The following is a 14,625-nucleotide window of genomic DNA, read 5'->3' as shown; positions in this document are numbered from 1 at the left end:
ATACTCAATATATCATGACTACTTGATGAGGAAGGCCTTACATGGAAACATATATCCATATCTGCTTCTGCATTGGACACTGCAGAAGAATTTATGCAGCACCCTGAACAGATGAAGCATTTTTAGCTTCTAAAGAAGAACTTACACAGCTGTGTTATCTGTAGCTACTTGCTGAAGGAGCTGTTATACAAATGCACACACAGTACATTGCCTAGGAGTGTTTTTGAGATAGGAAACCTCACAATCTTTAAAAAGTACATGGTTGGCCCCCTGAAATGTTGTAAAATTTAAGACTAAGGGTCAAGTGCTGGAAAATAAGGCTTGTGCAGATTTAGAATACTTGTTTTTGGTCAACACAGACTCAATGGGTCAAAGGGCCTCTTCTGTACCGTATGATTCTTTGAATCATCATCTCTGTGCTGGACCAGTCTGCAACGGCATCTCTTGCTGAGAACTGCCAGTAGGTGGGCTTAGTTCAGCAGTCTATTTCAGGTTTTTCAGTTGAATCTTTATACGCTCGAGCATCATTTCATGCAAGCTTTATGCATCTCTATGGCACTCCCAAGTTCCAGAACACTGCAGTTTATTCCTCTGCCACTTTACTGAGAAAAAAAACATTTTGAGTCTCATCAGTAAGCCATGGAAGTACTTGATCACAGACTGTGGCTGCTACTTATAAGCAGTAACAATTGCTGCACATTCAATATTGGCTGCATTCAACTTGGACTAAACTGTATCCCCTTGTCTAGACAGATTTTCACTAGCTATTTGTAATTATTGAACTACCTCTTGTTTGGCTCCTTCCGAGATTTGAAGTTACGTGTGAATGTATCAAGTTCATCTTGAAGTTCTTAACACATTGCAAAGATGTTGCATACTGCTGATTTCTGCTAATAGAAGTTGCGTACTACTATCCATCCTTCCTGAAGCTTGAATGCTTATGAAGCTATTGAAACTACATGGCCTCAGTCATGATCAGTTTCTATCTCCACAGTTGTGGCTGATCACCTTTGGCCTTGATGCTTTTTCTTCCTACTGTTCATAGCCTCTCAAAGAAGACCCTAACACTCTTCCTGTAGCCCTAGAGGTGGAATTTCTTTAGTGAAGGTTGATTCCCAGCATACTATGTTAATTTCAGTGTCTTCTGCAATTGCTAACTGATTCGAAGTCACACAAGCAGCTCTGCTGAATAACAGGAATAATGATTGGAAATGACATACGAAGTATTAGTGATTTAATCAGTGATTATAGCAAAATTTAACTTGTTTCTGTTCTCTCCGATTTTAAGATCTCCTGTTCCCCAAAACTGAATGGAAGACGTAATTTTCAGTGTCATATGTGGTGTTGCATCTGAAAGAATGCAAATGCTTGCCATGCTGGGCTTGAAATGCATGGTAGTGTGGGCATAAAGCAATGAAGCTCAGATTGAAATTTCAAGATCAGAGAATAGAAGGTCAAAGGGAATAGTAAAAACATGGCAAGTGGTGAGCTTAGAACAAAGGAATGAAGTCAAAAGAGAATGAAGTAGAGTGTGCGCCCAGCTGGATACTGACACACACAGCTGTTGAAGCTCAGTGATCCTTAATGCTTGAGAATAAAAGCTGCATTTTCTTGTTGCATTCGTCAGTATATTCTCAAAAATACCAAATTTAAAATTATCACAATGATTTAAAGTACAGCAGGGAATGCTGTTAGTCGCCTCCTATTGGCTGAGGGGTTGCTATGAAGAAAGCAACAGGGAACTACAGGCTCCTCAAGCTCTTGGGATAATTAAATAAAGGCATAAGGCTTAAGTACATTCCTTTCATTTGCAGATAATGGGTCCTTATGTGATGCTACATGCAATGAATGTGATCTCAGGAAGGTGGCAAGAGCAACAAGCCAAGAAGCACTGAATATCCTTTTATTTGTAATTATAATGGATCAGAAAAATGAAGGGTGGAATTTCTGATGGAATCCACATGGAATAAGTCAAAGCTAGAGCCAGGTGCTGCGCAAGAGATCTTCCTGCGAAAATGAGTTTTGGTGGATACCTGATCAAAGCTATTTAGGGAGAGGACATGGCCTAGTGTAATTATCACTGGATCATTGATCCGGAGACCAAAGTAACGTTCTGCGGACCAGGGTTTGAATCCTGCCACGACAGGAGGTGGAATTTAAATTCAGTAAAAATATCTGGAATTAAGAATCCATTGTCGATTGTTGGAAAAACCCATCTAGTTCACTAATCTCCTTTAGTGAAGGAAACTACATCCTTACCTGGTCTGGCCTACATGTGACTCCAGACCCACAGCAATGTGGTTGATTCTAAACTGCGCTCTGGGCAATTGTGGATGGACAATAAATGCTACCTAGCCAACGATGTCCTCATCCCGTTAATGATTATAAAAAAGAAGAAATGATGATCAGGATAGAAATCAAAATTCCTAATTTTTTTTCTTACAAATGGAAATGATTTTCTCCGTCTATTGAGCAAAAGGAACAAGACGATTTAAAATACAAAAGGAAAACCGCGTTCTTAGCCAAATTCCTAACCTCTTTCCAGAGGTTGGGATTCTGCTGTCCAGAAAATTTCAGGGTTCCAAGTTCAACAACAATATTTTCAAATGCAAAATAAATACATAAATTGACCAAGCAGCATGATTGGATGACAATCAGGCAGCCATGAGTAAACCAAAAGCAGAGCATTGAAACCAAGGGCCCTATGATAAGGCAAGTGACAACCATGATTAGGCTTGCAATTGATTGGAGAGCACGTAGCAAGAGGGGTTCCAGGCTGACACGTACAGGCAACTATAAACAGCATCAAATTTTCTGACGATGTGTCTTGAGACATCGGTAGAAATTATTGAGACCAGAATACTTTGTGCTCTTCTGGTATTACTTTGACCAGGAGAATACCTCTGCTGAAGCTCCTCCAGTTAATAACAAAAGTAACCTGCATCTACTTCCACGCCCGCTTGGCTTGGCTCGGCTCGGAACTTGGCTGTTAACCAAGGCTTCCCCTGCCAATCTGTTGCCATGTGACAGGCTGGCACCTCTGTCAGGATTCTGCTTCTCACCATTGATCAATACCAGCATCTCAATACCAGCTATGGTGAAATATTGCACGAGGATTCCCTATTTTAAACGAGTTGGCCAGCCTATGTATTAGACCTCATGACTCCCAGTGTGCATGCTAGCTGAACCCATTCCTATCCAAGACACTGCGTCCCCTGCACTTGCCAACGGAAAATTCAAAAACTACTCCTTGGAAGCTGACTAACGAACTCAGAATACTTAAAGGGGAGGTATTCAGGTTTTTGAGTCTACTCCCTTTAAAAAAAATTGTATTGTGTTCCTCAACCCTGTAGGAATGCAATATTCAAGTTATGCCTACACTCACCCCCATCCCCACCAGCATTTGAAAATTCAGCCATGGGAAATAGTGAACCAGTGATTTAAATAGCTTTAGTCTCTAGTTAGTCAAATTTAGACAAGTTTTTTTTGGTGTCTGAAGAAAGCTTGAAATACAAAAGGTCATACAGAAGTATTAAGGTCAGCAATTTAAAACTGACAATGGCTCAACATAGATCTAAATCAGCAAATAACGTTTGTACCTTCCTCAAGGTACACCCAAAACATCGCACGTTAAATCAGTATAACCAAGGGGTTGAAGACCAAAGATCGTGCAGAACACATGGTACGTGTTTGTGCAGTACTGCAAGCAGTAGTTAATGTCACCTACATTTATTTAACAGAGACATATACCTTAACAAGGACTTCAAACATATCATTGGACCAGAGTGCTTGCCATCCATATGGTTCGAGGACCTTCTCCAAGTATTCTGCAATGAAATTTTTCACTTCCGATGGTTTACTATCACCTATGTGTTGAAAATCATGAACAGTTAATCCTCAATTACTTTAACATAACATTCCAATCAAAAATTTTACTTAATATTCTGCAAAATGAGTTCAACACAAAAAATATGCAACAAAATGATAGATGCCATTGAGAATGATTTCCATGGATATTGTATTATCTGTTCTATTATAGATATCACCCTAATAAAAAAAGTCTTATTCACTTCACAATTTTAAAAGTTAACTCCATAAACCTAACAATGCAAGCAGAAAAAATAGCTTTGCATTATTTTTTCTAGGTCTAAACTCCCAATTATGTCAAGGACATAAAGTGTCTCTTCCATTTACTTGTGGAATCAATACACATTCCTGTGGCACAGCAATCAACAGTGGGACAGGGCTGAACTGACCACAGAACAAAAAAGCATGAAGAGATATAATGGAAGGAATATCGGGTGACACTCCAGTATGTCACAGCATTTAATGCAAACTGTCTGTCTGTCTGCCTGTCTGCCAGGAAAGCTACGAAGCATCAGGAATCCAGCAGTCGTATCTCAATGAGAACCACATTCTACAGAACACTGAGTGGATGCCATCAATATGTGCAAACTTGCATGCCATCACTTTCGCCATGAACTCCAGGTGGAAATGAGAAAATAAGCTTGGGGTTGGCGTTAGTCTGCACATGTGCCATGTCAGTTATGTAGTCTAGATGTACCTTTCCAGGGAGGAAGACTGGCTTCCTCTTCTATCTGGGGTTGCTCTCCCAGTGGCTCCAGCCCCTCTGCCACTGACATCAGTGTCTACAGTGGCTTCAGGGATAGGAAAAGGTCTGTAATCTAGGCAGGGCCCACCAAGCCTCAGGCAGTTAGAGGCCTCTCCTGTCCCAGAAGTCACTGTCAGCAGCAAGCACAGAGGGTGTACTAAGTAGAAATCAAGGAGAACTAGCTCAAATTGAAGTTCACAGATGAATGAAGCCTCTGAATATTAAGCCTTGCATTGGTTGTGCACTTAATAAAGAATTAATGCATTTCACACTACATCTTTCAATTCTTACTGCATTCGGTACTTCTGTGAACCCCTCTCTCTCTCCCTCTAAAGAGACAGACTATGTCATATGTACTAAATGCTGATATACAATGAGCACTAGGGCGCAGTAACAGAAAATGGGCCGCAACTGGGCTGAAGAAAGGTAAAACTTTAGACCCATCAGATTAGGAGGACTGAATTTCTCAAACACATCTTACTTCACATTGCCTGTGGTCCCCAGAGTCGAATACCTTGCAATGAAGGAACTACAATCCATGAGATCCTTATTGCTCAACACTTCCTCCCTTTCTACAGCAGCTTTTGTACTGTGGACAAAGAGCCAGGACACTGAATGATTTACGTAACGTGGCATTCTGAAAGACTCCACCAAATCAATCAAGGCATCTGAACTACTTCTTTAGAAGTCCTTTTGATGTTCTCTCCAGTTACCCCACAGTTTGTTGTACTTTCCCTCAGCAATAGATGTGCGATTCCACATCTGAGTAAGTAGCTATGTCCCAGTATCCATTCTTGAAGGCATGCAGGGACCAGATAAGCTGTGACACCTGGAGCTGCTGAAGCATGTAGGTCTTACTTCCCAAGAAATATCCACACATCAAAAGGATCCTTTCATAGTGATCACAGTTTTACAATCAAGACGCTGGAAGCCTTCATGTTAAAAAGGCAGCTTGCTGCTCGGCGAGCACCTTGAGGGTCATCTGCACACAGTCACTCAAATTGTGCAACTGGAGGTATCCAGCAATGAGTCTATCAGCTTGAATGTCTGGACTGGTGTGGAAGCAGTGGTCTCAAAAGTGTTTTGGTGACCATCTTGATGCATTGATGCAGTTTAGACGGCAAGATCTTACACCAATCTCCTGTTGATAACTGGAATGACCTGGTAACACAGAAGTTAAATGCCATTGTGATCGTCAGCACCACTGACAGGTAGTTCCAATTCCGACAGGCACAAGCTTACCATACAGGTTGCGACACCAGCAACAGCCTCCCCGAAGTGGCACAATCTGCAGAGGCACTGGTTCTCCAACATCCAAACATAATTAAGCCACAGATGGTAGACCTTTTTGAAGCTGTAGCCTCTTCTTTACACAGAAGGCTGTGTGTGTGGGGTCCTCTGCACTTTTCTGTTTATTGGCCTGATGACGGCACCCTGCCACCTCTGCTTTAACGTCTCACTCTACTTCACCTCTTCAAGAAGGGCTCCAAATCCTTAGAGGGGGGCAATGGAGGTGGTCAGTCAGCTTACAATGACATTTTCCCCACCAACATATTTTTCTGTTCTAGTGCCAAGGGCCTGATGGAATGCCTCCACAATTCTGGGTCCTTTTCCTCTTCTTGGCTTTATATGCTACTGCTCTTGCTGCTCCAACCACTCTGTTACACCATGCTCGCTCTTGCAATGACTGCAAGATGAAACCTGTGCCAAATTCCTACTAGCTTGTTACTTCCTTTTATCAGATGTCACTTTGAAGCCTCTATGTACTGTTACTAAACTGCCAGTGGAAAATCATTCTGCCATCTCTAGCCTGGCTTGTATCCCTGTGCATGTATTAATTCTATTACCAAAGCTAAATATTTTTGAGCGTCTGCATTTTCTAAACTTCTCATTTTCAAGATCTGGATTTATGTTACAATATCACTATCATTCTATTCTACTTATAGCAATATATAATTATATTTAGAAACATTATTTTTTAAAAAAAACTAACCCAAGATGTAATCCTGGTAGGCCCTGTATCGCTCATAATAGGTGAGGTGAGTTGTCTCAATAACTTCCGGAAATTTGGTTGCTCCGGGATTCAACAAATTCTCCTTTTCAGGGCTGTCATGACTGCCCTTAATTTCCACTTGATCTTGAAATACAGTCAGATATAAAATGAATAACATTTGTTGTCAAGCACAATTCCTACACAATTCAAACAGAAGCCCTGATAACAAAGTGTGGAGCTGGATGAACACAGCAGGCCAAGCACCATCTTAGAAGCATATGTTCCTAAGATGCTGCTTGGCCAGCTGTCTTCATCCAGCTCCACAATTTGTTGTCTTGGATTCTCCAGCATTTGCAGTTCCCATTATCTCAAATAGAAGCCCTGTTTAGCTAGTTTCAGTTTTAAATACAATATTACGATATGGTTGTTCTCATGGTATTTAGCTACAGAATTTGCAACAAATCAGGTAGTGCATAAGAGATAACAAAGTGTGGAGCTGGATGAACACAGCAGGCCAAGCAGCATCTTAGGAGCACAAAAGCTGACGTTTCAGGCCTAGACCCTTCTTAGTGCATAAGAGTTACTTTGAAGAATAGCTGATTGAACCTTACAAGATCAACTAGCAAAATACTGCAGACCATAATTCACAAGTTTGAGCTGGTGAGGGCTTTCAAGAACAGAACAATATTTGAAAAAAATCATCAAAATACACAATTGTTTATAAAGAGTGTAAAGCATTATATGTAACATTCCTACAGTTATTATTGCAAAAAATATGGTTTCCTTGAGCTACAGAACTGCGCCATTGAGCTATTGACAGTTCAAATCCTGTCAGACAAGTTGTGAACTTGAATTTTTAAAATATGGTAGTTTAGAGGCTAGCACCATATAACGAGCACGAAACTTACAGGGTTTGTAACTGTCTAATTTGTTGATAGAAGCCTTCAGGCTGGGGAACCTGAACCCTGACCCAACCCTGCTAGACACCATTACACCGTCAATGCACACATTTTACTCTTTAGGATGTCAAGGGATGGGAATAAATACATTCACTTCAATATCCCAAGGAACAAATATAACAAGAAAACACCAAGGGACGGAGAATAGGGCAGCTGTGCCCTCCTCCCGGTGCAGAGAGCCCGGGTCGGGGGTGTCGAGGTCTACTCCTCCCGCCCTCACCTTCTCCGGGTACCGTCGGATCCGCCAGCGCCACCACTATTGCTGCCTCGACCATTCCGTGTATCGAGCCTAACTCCCCGAGGCCGAGGCCGATGCCGATGCCGATAGTAACCGCAGGCCTAGTCTCCTCTGACAGTTACAACGAGCTCCCAATTCAAATTCTGCCGCTTGTTTTTCTTAATTGGTTGTGCTGGCGGCAAGAGCGGCAGCTGACCGAGAGTATCAACACAGTGTCCCGTGCGGCCAGGAAGAGTATCAGCAGGCTGCAAACTGGAGAAGCGATCGCAACCTCAAAGCCAGAAGGTGTGACAGCGCCTCCACGGCAAGGAGGAGTGACAGCATCCCAAAAGCCGGGAGGAGTGACAGCCCATGCCCAGGCATCCAGTCAGAAGTGACAGAAAGTCATGGAGTACAACAAAGTAAGTGACACTTACTAGTGTAAGATCGAATAGATTAACTCTTCTCCCTCCAATTTAAAAGAATGCAATATGAACTCATTAAATTATATAATATTTCAAAGGGGTTTGATGCTGAGATGATATTTTTCTGGCTTTGACGTCTCAGTCTGGAACTGAGATTTGGAGTCTCAGAATAAAGTAGCAGCAATTGATGAGAATTTTTCCACTCAGAGTTAAGAATCTTAGGAATTCGAGAGATTTGAGTACCAAGCGTTCAGTAAATAAAGAATTTTCTTTTAAATACTGGGGGAATTAAGAGAGATGGGGTCAGTGTGGGACACTACAATCAGACATGAAAATCAGCCAGGATCTTTATGAATGGCAAAACAGGCAAAAGGAATCAAAAGGCACATTCCAGTTTTTTTTAATGTCCTGAGAACAATTGTGTTTGAACACCATTATTTCTAAGTTGACCTCAGAGTCACATGTCCTTCTGATTTTGTATATCACCATTTCTCATTGCGGCTGGGCCAATATCCTAGAAATTCTTATTTCAGAGCATAGTGGAGACATTACAGGACTTGAAAGATAAGGCAAACCACCACATTTCAAGAACAAAAAATAATGGAAAATAAACTCTGCCACAGTGTCAACTATATCCAAAGACTTTTTTTTAAAAAAAAGGAGTCTTCATTTTATATCTTCTGCAGTTTCAGTAGGTTTTATGTTGCCTTTTCAACTTACAGTTTCTTTGAGCAAAACAATGCCATGATCACACAAGGTGAAGGACACGTATTTTGCAAATTCCATATACATACACAATATTAAAAAACACTTCTAATTATCAATATATGGGTAAGTTGTAGAGTCGTAGTGTCATACAGCTTGGAAATAGGCCTTTCAGTCCAACTTGTCCATGCCAACCAAGTTTCCCAAATTAAACTGATCTCACTTGCCTGCATTCGGCCCATATCCCTCTCGGCCCGAAACAACAGCTTTCCTGTTCCTCTGATGCTGCTTGGCCTGCAATGTTCATGCAGTTCTACACCTTGTCATCCCTCCAAACCATTCCTATTTATGTACTTATCCAAATGTCTTTTAACTAGTAACTCTACCTGCATCCACCACTTTCTCTGGCAGTTCGTTTCACAAACTACTCTGTGTAAAAAATGTCACCCTCATTTTCTTTTTAAATCCTTCTCCTCTTTCCTGAAAAATACACCCCTGGTTTTGAATTCCCCCATTGTAGGGAAAAGACACTTTCTACATACTTTTTCTACACCCTTCATGATTTTATAAACTTCAATAAGGTCACCCCTCAATCCCCAATGCTCCAGTGAAAAATGTCCTAGCCTATCTTTATAACTCAAATCTTCCATTCCCAGTGCCACAAACCATTTACAAAATATAAAAGTTAGTTTGAAAATGACACATGTATCCATTAATCTCTGTGCTCACAAAAACTAACATTTTTGAGTGAAAATTACTTATCCTAAGGATATACCTACATTGAGTTTGTAGACTTGCTTGCCGAGCCAGCGTGTTTGATTGCAAACGTTTTGTCACCCTGCTAGGTAACATCATCAGTGCACCTCTGATGAAGCATTGGTGTTCCGTCCCACTTGTTATTTATGTGCCTCAGTTTGCTGGGCTGTTTGGCTTCACTTCTGGTTCTGTTTTTCAGTGGTTTGTATATCAGGTTCAGTTCAATGTGTTTGTTGCTGGAGTTCTGGTTGGAATACCAGGCCTCCAGGAATTTCCTGGCATGTCTCTGTTTATCATGTGCTACTATTGATGTGTTGTCCCAGTTGAATTCATGTCCTTCTTTGTCCACGTGTATTCGGGCCAATGAGAATTGGTCGTGTCTCTTGGTGACTCATTGGTGTTCATGTATCCTTATTGTCAGTTTCCTTCCAGTTTGGCCTATGTAATGTTTCTCTAGTCCTTGGAGAGTATTTTGTATTATATTAGTTTCAATGGTTTCGGGTAAGGGATCCTTTACGTTGCTGGGGTGTCGCAGGGTGGTTGTTGGTTTGTGGGCTACCTGATACCTAGGGGTCTGAGAAGTCTTATGGTCATCTCTGACATGTCCCTGATGTACACTAGGGTGACAAGTGTGTCTGGCCATGTTGTGTCCTTTTGTTGTGATCATCCGTGGAGGTAATAGCGAGTTGTACTTTTTGGATATCCATTCTTTTTAAAAACTCCGTATAAGTGCCCTGTTCCAATTTGTGCAATTCCAGGTTGCTACAGTGTGTTGTGGCTTATTTGAATAATGTCCTGATGCAACTCCGTTTGAGTGTTGGAGTCGTTGTAATTAGGTATCTGGTCTGTATGTGTGGTCTTTCTTTATACAAGTCACAATCCACCATTATCTCCGCAGCAGACTACAACAAGGAGACACAACACGACCGAACACACTAGTCACCCTACCATGCATCAGGGGCATATCAGTGATGACCACAAGACTACTCATACCCCTAGATATCAGAGCAGCCAGCAAATCAATAACCACCCTGCGACAGCTTCTGATGAACGAAAAGGATCCCATACCCACAACTATTAGAACTGATGTAATATACAGAATACCATGCAACGACTGTGAGAAACACTACATGTGCCACACTGGAAGAAAACTGACAATAAGGATACACTAGCATCAACTAGCTACTAACAGACACAACCAATTCTCACTGGTCTCAATACACACAGACAAAGAACACAGATTCAACTGGGACAACACATTGATAACAGTACAAGCCGAACAGAGATATGCTGGAGAATTCCTGGAGGCTTGGCATTCCAACTGGAACACCATCAACAAACACATTGAACTGGATCCAATTTATAAACTACTGAAAAACAGAACCAGAAGTGATGCCAACCATCTTAGCAAACCTATGAATAACAAGCAGGACAGAACACCAATGCTTCACCAGAGGTGCACTGACGATGTTACCTAGTAGGGTGACGAAATGTCTGCAATCAAATACACCAAGACTTGGTGAGCAAGTCTACAACCTCATCCACAACCCGAGCTACAAATCTCAAATACTTTAGACCATTATTGGTTGAGAAGATGATGATTGGATCAAATGTCTCTGCGTTAGTGCCTCAAAGGGGAACAATCGTAGTCTCAAAAGAAGTGATTGGAGAAGTACTAACAGAATTAGGAATGTAAATCTGGGCAGCCACCATTTATACATGGGCTAAACTTATTACTGTCTTTGTATTTTAAATAGGTGGATTATTCCAACCTCCAGCTCAGACAACAGCTGGACCTTCAAACTGAAATGTGTCTAAAATAAAGCTCATAAAACAGGTCAATGTATTGTTTCCTGATGAATCCATGATGGTAAAAGCAAATCAGATTATGCTTTGGATAGTATTTCCAAAGTTCTGGGAGGCAGTTTTATATTTGTTGAACTAATGAATCATAGAAATTTATGGCACAGAAGAAAATCATTCAGCCCATCATGTTTGTGCCAGAAAAAGTACTGTCAAGGCTACTCTCAGATACCAACTGTGAGTACATATCCACATACTCTTTAAATACAACGAGAGTTTCTGCCTCTACCACCCTTTCTTGAAAATTAGTTCCAGACACCCATCATCCTCTGATCAAAAAGATTTCTCCTCAACTTCCTCTAATCTTCTCATGAATTACTTTAAGCTATCCCCCCACAAGATATTGACCTCTCTGGTAAATGACTGTCCAGGCTTTACGGGACCCTCATAATTTTATAAACCTCAATCCAAACCTTCCCTCAGTCTCCTCTGTTCTAAAGAAAGGCTCTCTTTAACCAGTTATTTGCTATTGCTAAAGTTTACCAACCAGGGCAAAGTACTCATAAACTGCATCTTTAATACCATTTGGGGAATCACTTAATGAAATAGAATGACTGAAACCATACACTGTTTTGTGCGCTGAACTAGCATTTTATATAATCCCAATGTAACCTTCCAGCTTGTATATTCAATACCTTGACAAAGACAGGAAATTGTCTCACATGCTTTTTTACCTACCTTATTAACCGTTCCAGGCATCAGTTACTGGATGACTGGTTTGCGATGCAAGATGACACCAACAGTGTGGGTTCATTTCCCACACCAGCTGAGGTTATCACAAAGGACTCTACTTCTCAGTGTCTCCCCTCATCCAAGATATGGTGAGCCTCAGGTTAAACCACATCAGTTGTCTCTTTCTGATGAGAGAGCAGCCCTATTTCTGGTAAGACTATGGTGTCTTTACCCTTTATTTACCCTCCAGACATTTTCAGGGATCTGTAAACATACACTGTAAGGTCTCTCTACACTTCCCAGTATTGTCATGACCACAGATCATAACCTTGGATAATTATGGATAGATTGAAGTTTAATTCCAACATTTTTTGTTTTTAAAGAGAATTAATACAGCCAAGATGACTGCTGATATTAATTCAGTGGCTGTCTGGAGAGAAATTCTTGAGTGCCACTCTTACAGAGTCAGGGAAACTTCAGACAAAAAAGTCTAAAAAGGAGCAGATGACGAGAGGCTAACTACTGAACCTGTTCTGAGCAGGCCATTTCCTGCATATCTGTTTGCATTTTACCCTTTCAGCAATAATATGCGAAACATAGGGTTAAAAGTGAATTTCAATCCTGATGTGTGTGACAGTGGCCTGACATCCTAGTGGTTTGGTGTCACATATACTACTAAGGTCATTGCCTGAGAACAGTCATTAGGTATCACTGCACTGTCAAGAAAGAAAAGGAAAAGATACTTCTTTCACTCTGAGTGCGACTAGTGAGCTACTGATTGGAACCAAGACAAGAGAATGTCAACCTGCAAAGCCACAAATCTTGAAATCAATTCTTCAGTGACCGAAGTGAATATTACTGGTGACATTCACTGTAATGGCCACAACATTCTAATCTCCACTCTTCAAAAATGACTAAGCGACTGATGCAGTTATGTTTCAACTACCACTTTTTTTTTTCCTCCAACTCACTTATTCTTAATCTGTGTATATGTCTGTTGCATTATAACTTTATTCTCACATTTAATAAATAATAAATTCCCTTTCTTGCTAACTCAAGAAAGCCCAGTTAAATTGGCTCCTTTTATGCCAAAATTATTTTGGTCTGGTAGAAAGGTATCCACAAGAACAGGATTTGTTTGAAATTGATTCTTAAGACCAAACAAGGCCGAGGGCGAGGAGGAGCAAATAACTAAAGAAGAGGCAGAATTTCATGTAAAATATTGTGCAGAAATTATACATTGCACTTTGGACCATGAAAGGTGAGAAAGTATCCATATTGTCCCGGAAGTAGTAAGAAAACTCTACCTTAGATGCAGAAGGCATGAAAACACTAAGAAATACAAGGAACACCACCTTTATGGTTAAGAAAGTCAGGCAAATCCTAAAAAAAATGGGAAAACCCAATAACCAAGAGATACAGTATTACACAGAACTAGAATTTACAAGTCTTTAACAGTAATGCACATACAGAACAGCATTTAATAGAATTAAAAGCTTTATTGAAGAATTTAATAAAGTATTGCAGTAACACTGAACTTAAAGAATGGCAAAGAAAATGCACCACAGTTTTAAAAGACTGGCAAAACAAATTATTACAATATTGTTGTAGTGCAGGATCCAGCAAACTTTACAAAAACAAATTTTAACAATATTGATTGAATGTAAGAACACAATAGATACAGATCTAAACAGCATTTCGCTAATAAGAATTAATCACATTAAGAGATGAAATGGAAAATGAATAGCACTTTGGAACAGTAAGTCTTATAGGCACCAGGAATGGCCAGTGATGACAAAACAATGTTATATCTGTAATATTGTAAGCCACTTCCAGAAGATGTGTCAAAGTAGGGCAGAGTTACCAAACTGCAAAGAAGGAGGCTATACACGTAAAGAACTCCAAATTTAGAGGATTAGGGGTGATGTAATTGAGGTCTTCAGGTCATTAATTGGGAAAGACAGGATAGATAAATTATTTCCAGTGGTTGAAGATTCTAGAATCGGGGAGCATTGTCTAAGAGTTAGGTCATTCAGGAAAGATGTTAGAAAGCACTTTCACACAAAGAGTAGAAAAGGTTTGGAACTAACTTTCTCAAATGGCAGCTGATGCTAATTTAATTGTTAAATTTAAATCTGACATAGACAAATGTTTATTTAGCAAGGGTATCAAGGGATACAGGCCCAAGGCAGTCATATGGAGTTAGGCCACAAATTAGCCATGATCTTTTGAATAGCGGAGCAGGCTCCAGGGACTGATTGTCCCTAAATGGTTAGGCAAAGGAACAGGAGTAGGCCAATCTCCTGTTGAACAGATAATCAACATATTTATAAGGGAAGTTGCAATCCCAAATGATTCAGTTTTCAAACAACCTATTGTGTCAATGGACATTCTATTATTTTTCAACTGGATACAAATGAAAA

The 14,625-nt window shown here is 40.5% G+C and overlaps 1 protein-coding gene across 2 annotated transcripts in view; it reads right to left on the bottom strand.

Annotated features, from left to right (window-relative positions):
• shcbp1 (SHC SH2-domain binding protein 1) overlaps window positions 1-7,966 on the bottom strand; it is a 32,568-nt gene extending 24,602 nt beyond the window's left edge. For both annotated transcript variants that reach the window (XM_048547194.2, XM_048547195.2), the window contains exons 1-3: window positions 7,785-7,966; window positions 6,606-6,749; window positions 3,751-3,866 (exon numbers count right to left, since the gene is read on the bottom strand). In XM_048547194.2, coding sequence (XP_048403151.1) covers window positions 3,751-3,866; window positions 6,606-6,749; window positions 7,785-7,839 — 315 coding nt within the window. In that variant the 5' untranslated portion in view covers window positions 7,840-7,966. The remainder of the gene's footprint in view (window positions 1-3,750; window positions 3,867-6,605; window positions 6,750-7,784) is intronic.
• Between the last annotated feature and the right edge of the window lie 6,659 nt (window positions 7,967-14,625).

This window comes from Stegostoma tigrinum, chromosome 16 (assembly GCF_030684315.1).
Source record: "Stegostoma tigrinum isolate sSteTig4 chromosome 16, sSteTig4.hap1, whole genome shotgun sequence".
Classification (NCBI taxonomy): domain Eukaryota; kingdom Metazoa; phylum Chordata; class Chondrichthyes; order Orectolobiformes; family Stegostomatidae; genus Stegostoma; species Stegostoma tigrinum.
The sequence above is the reverse complement of the archived record's forward strand: the minus strand, read 5'-3'. Positions and strand labels throughout refer to the sequence as shown.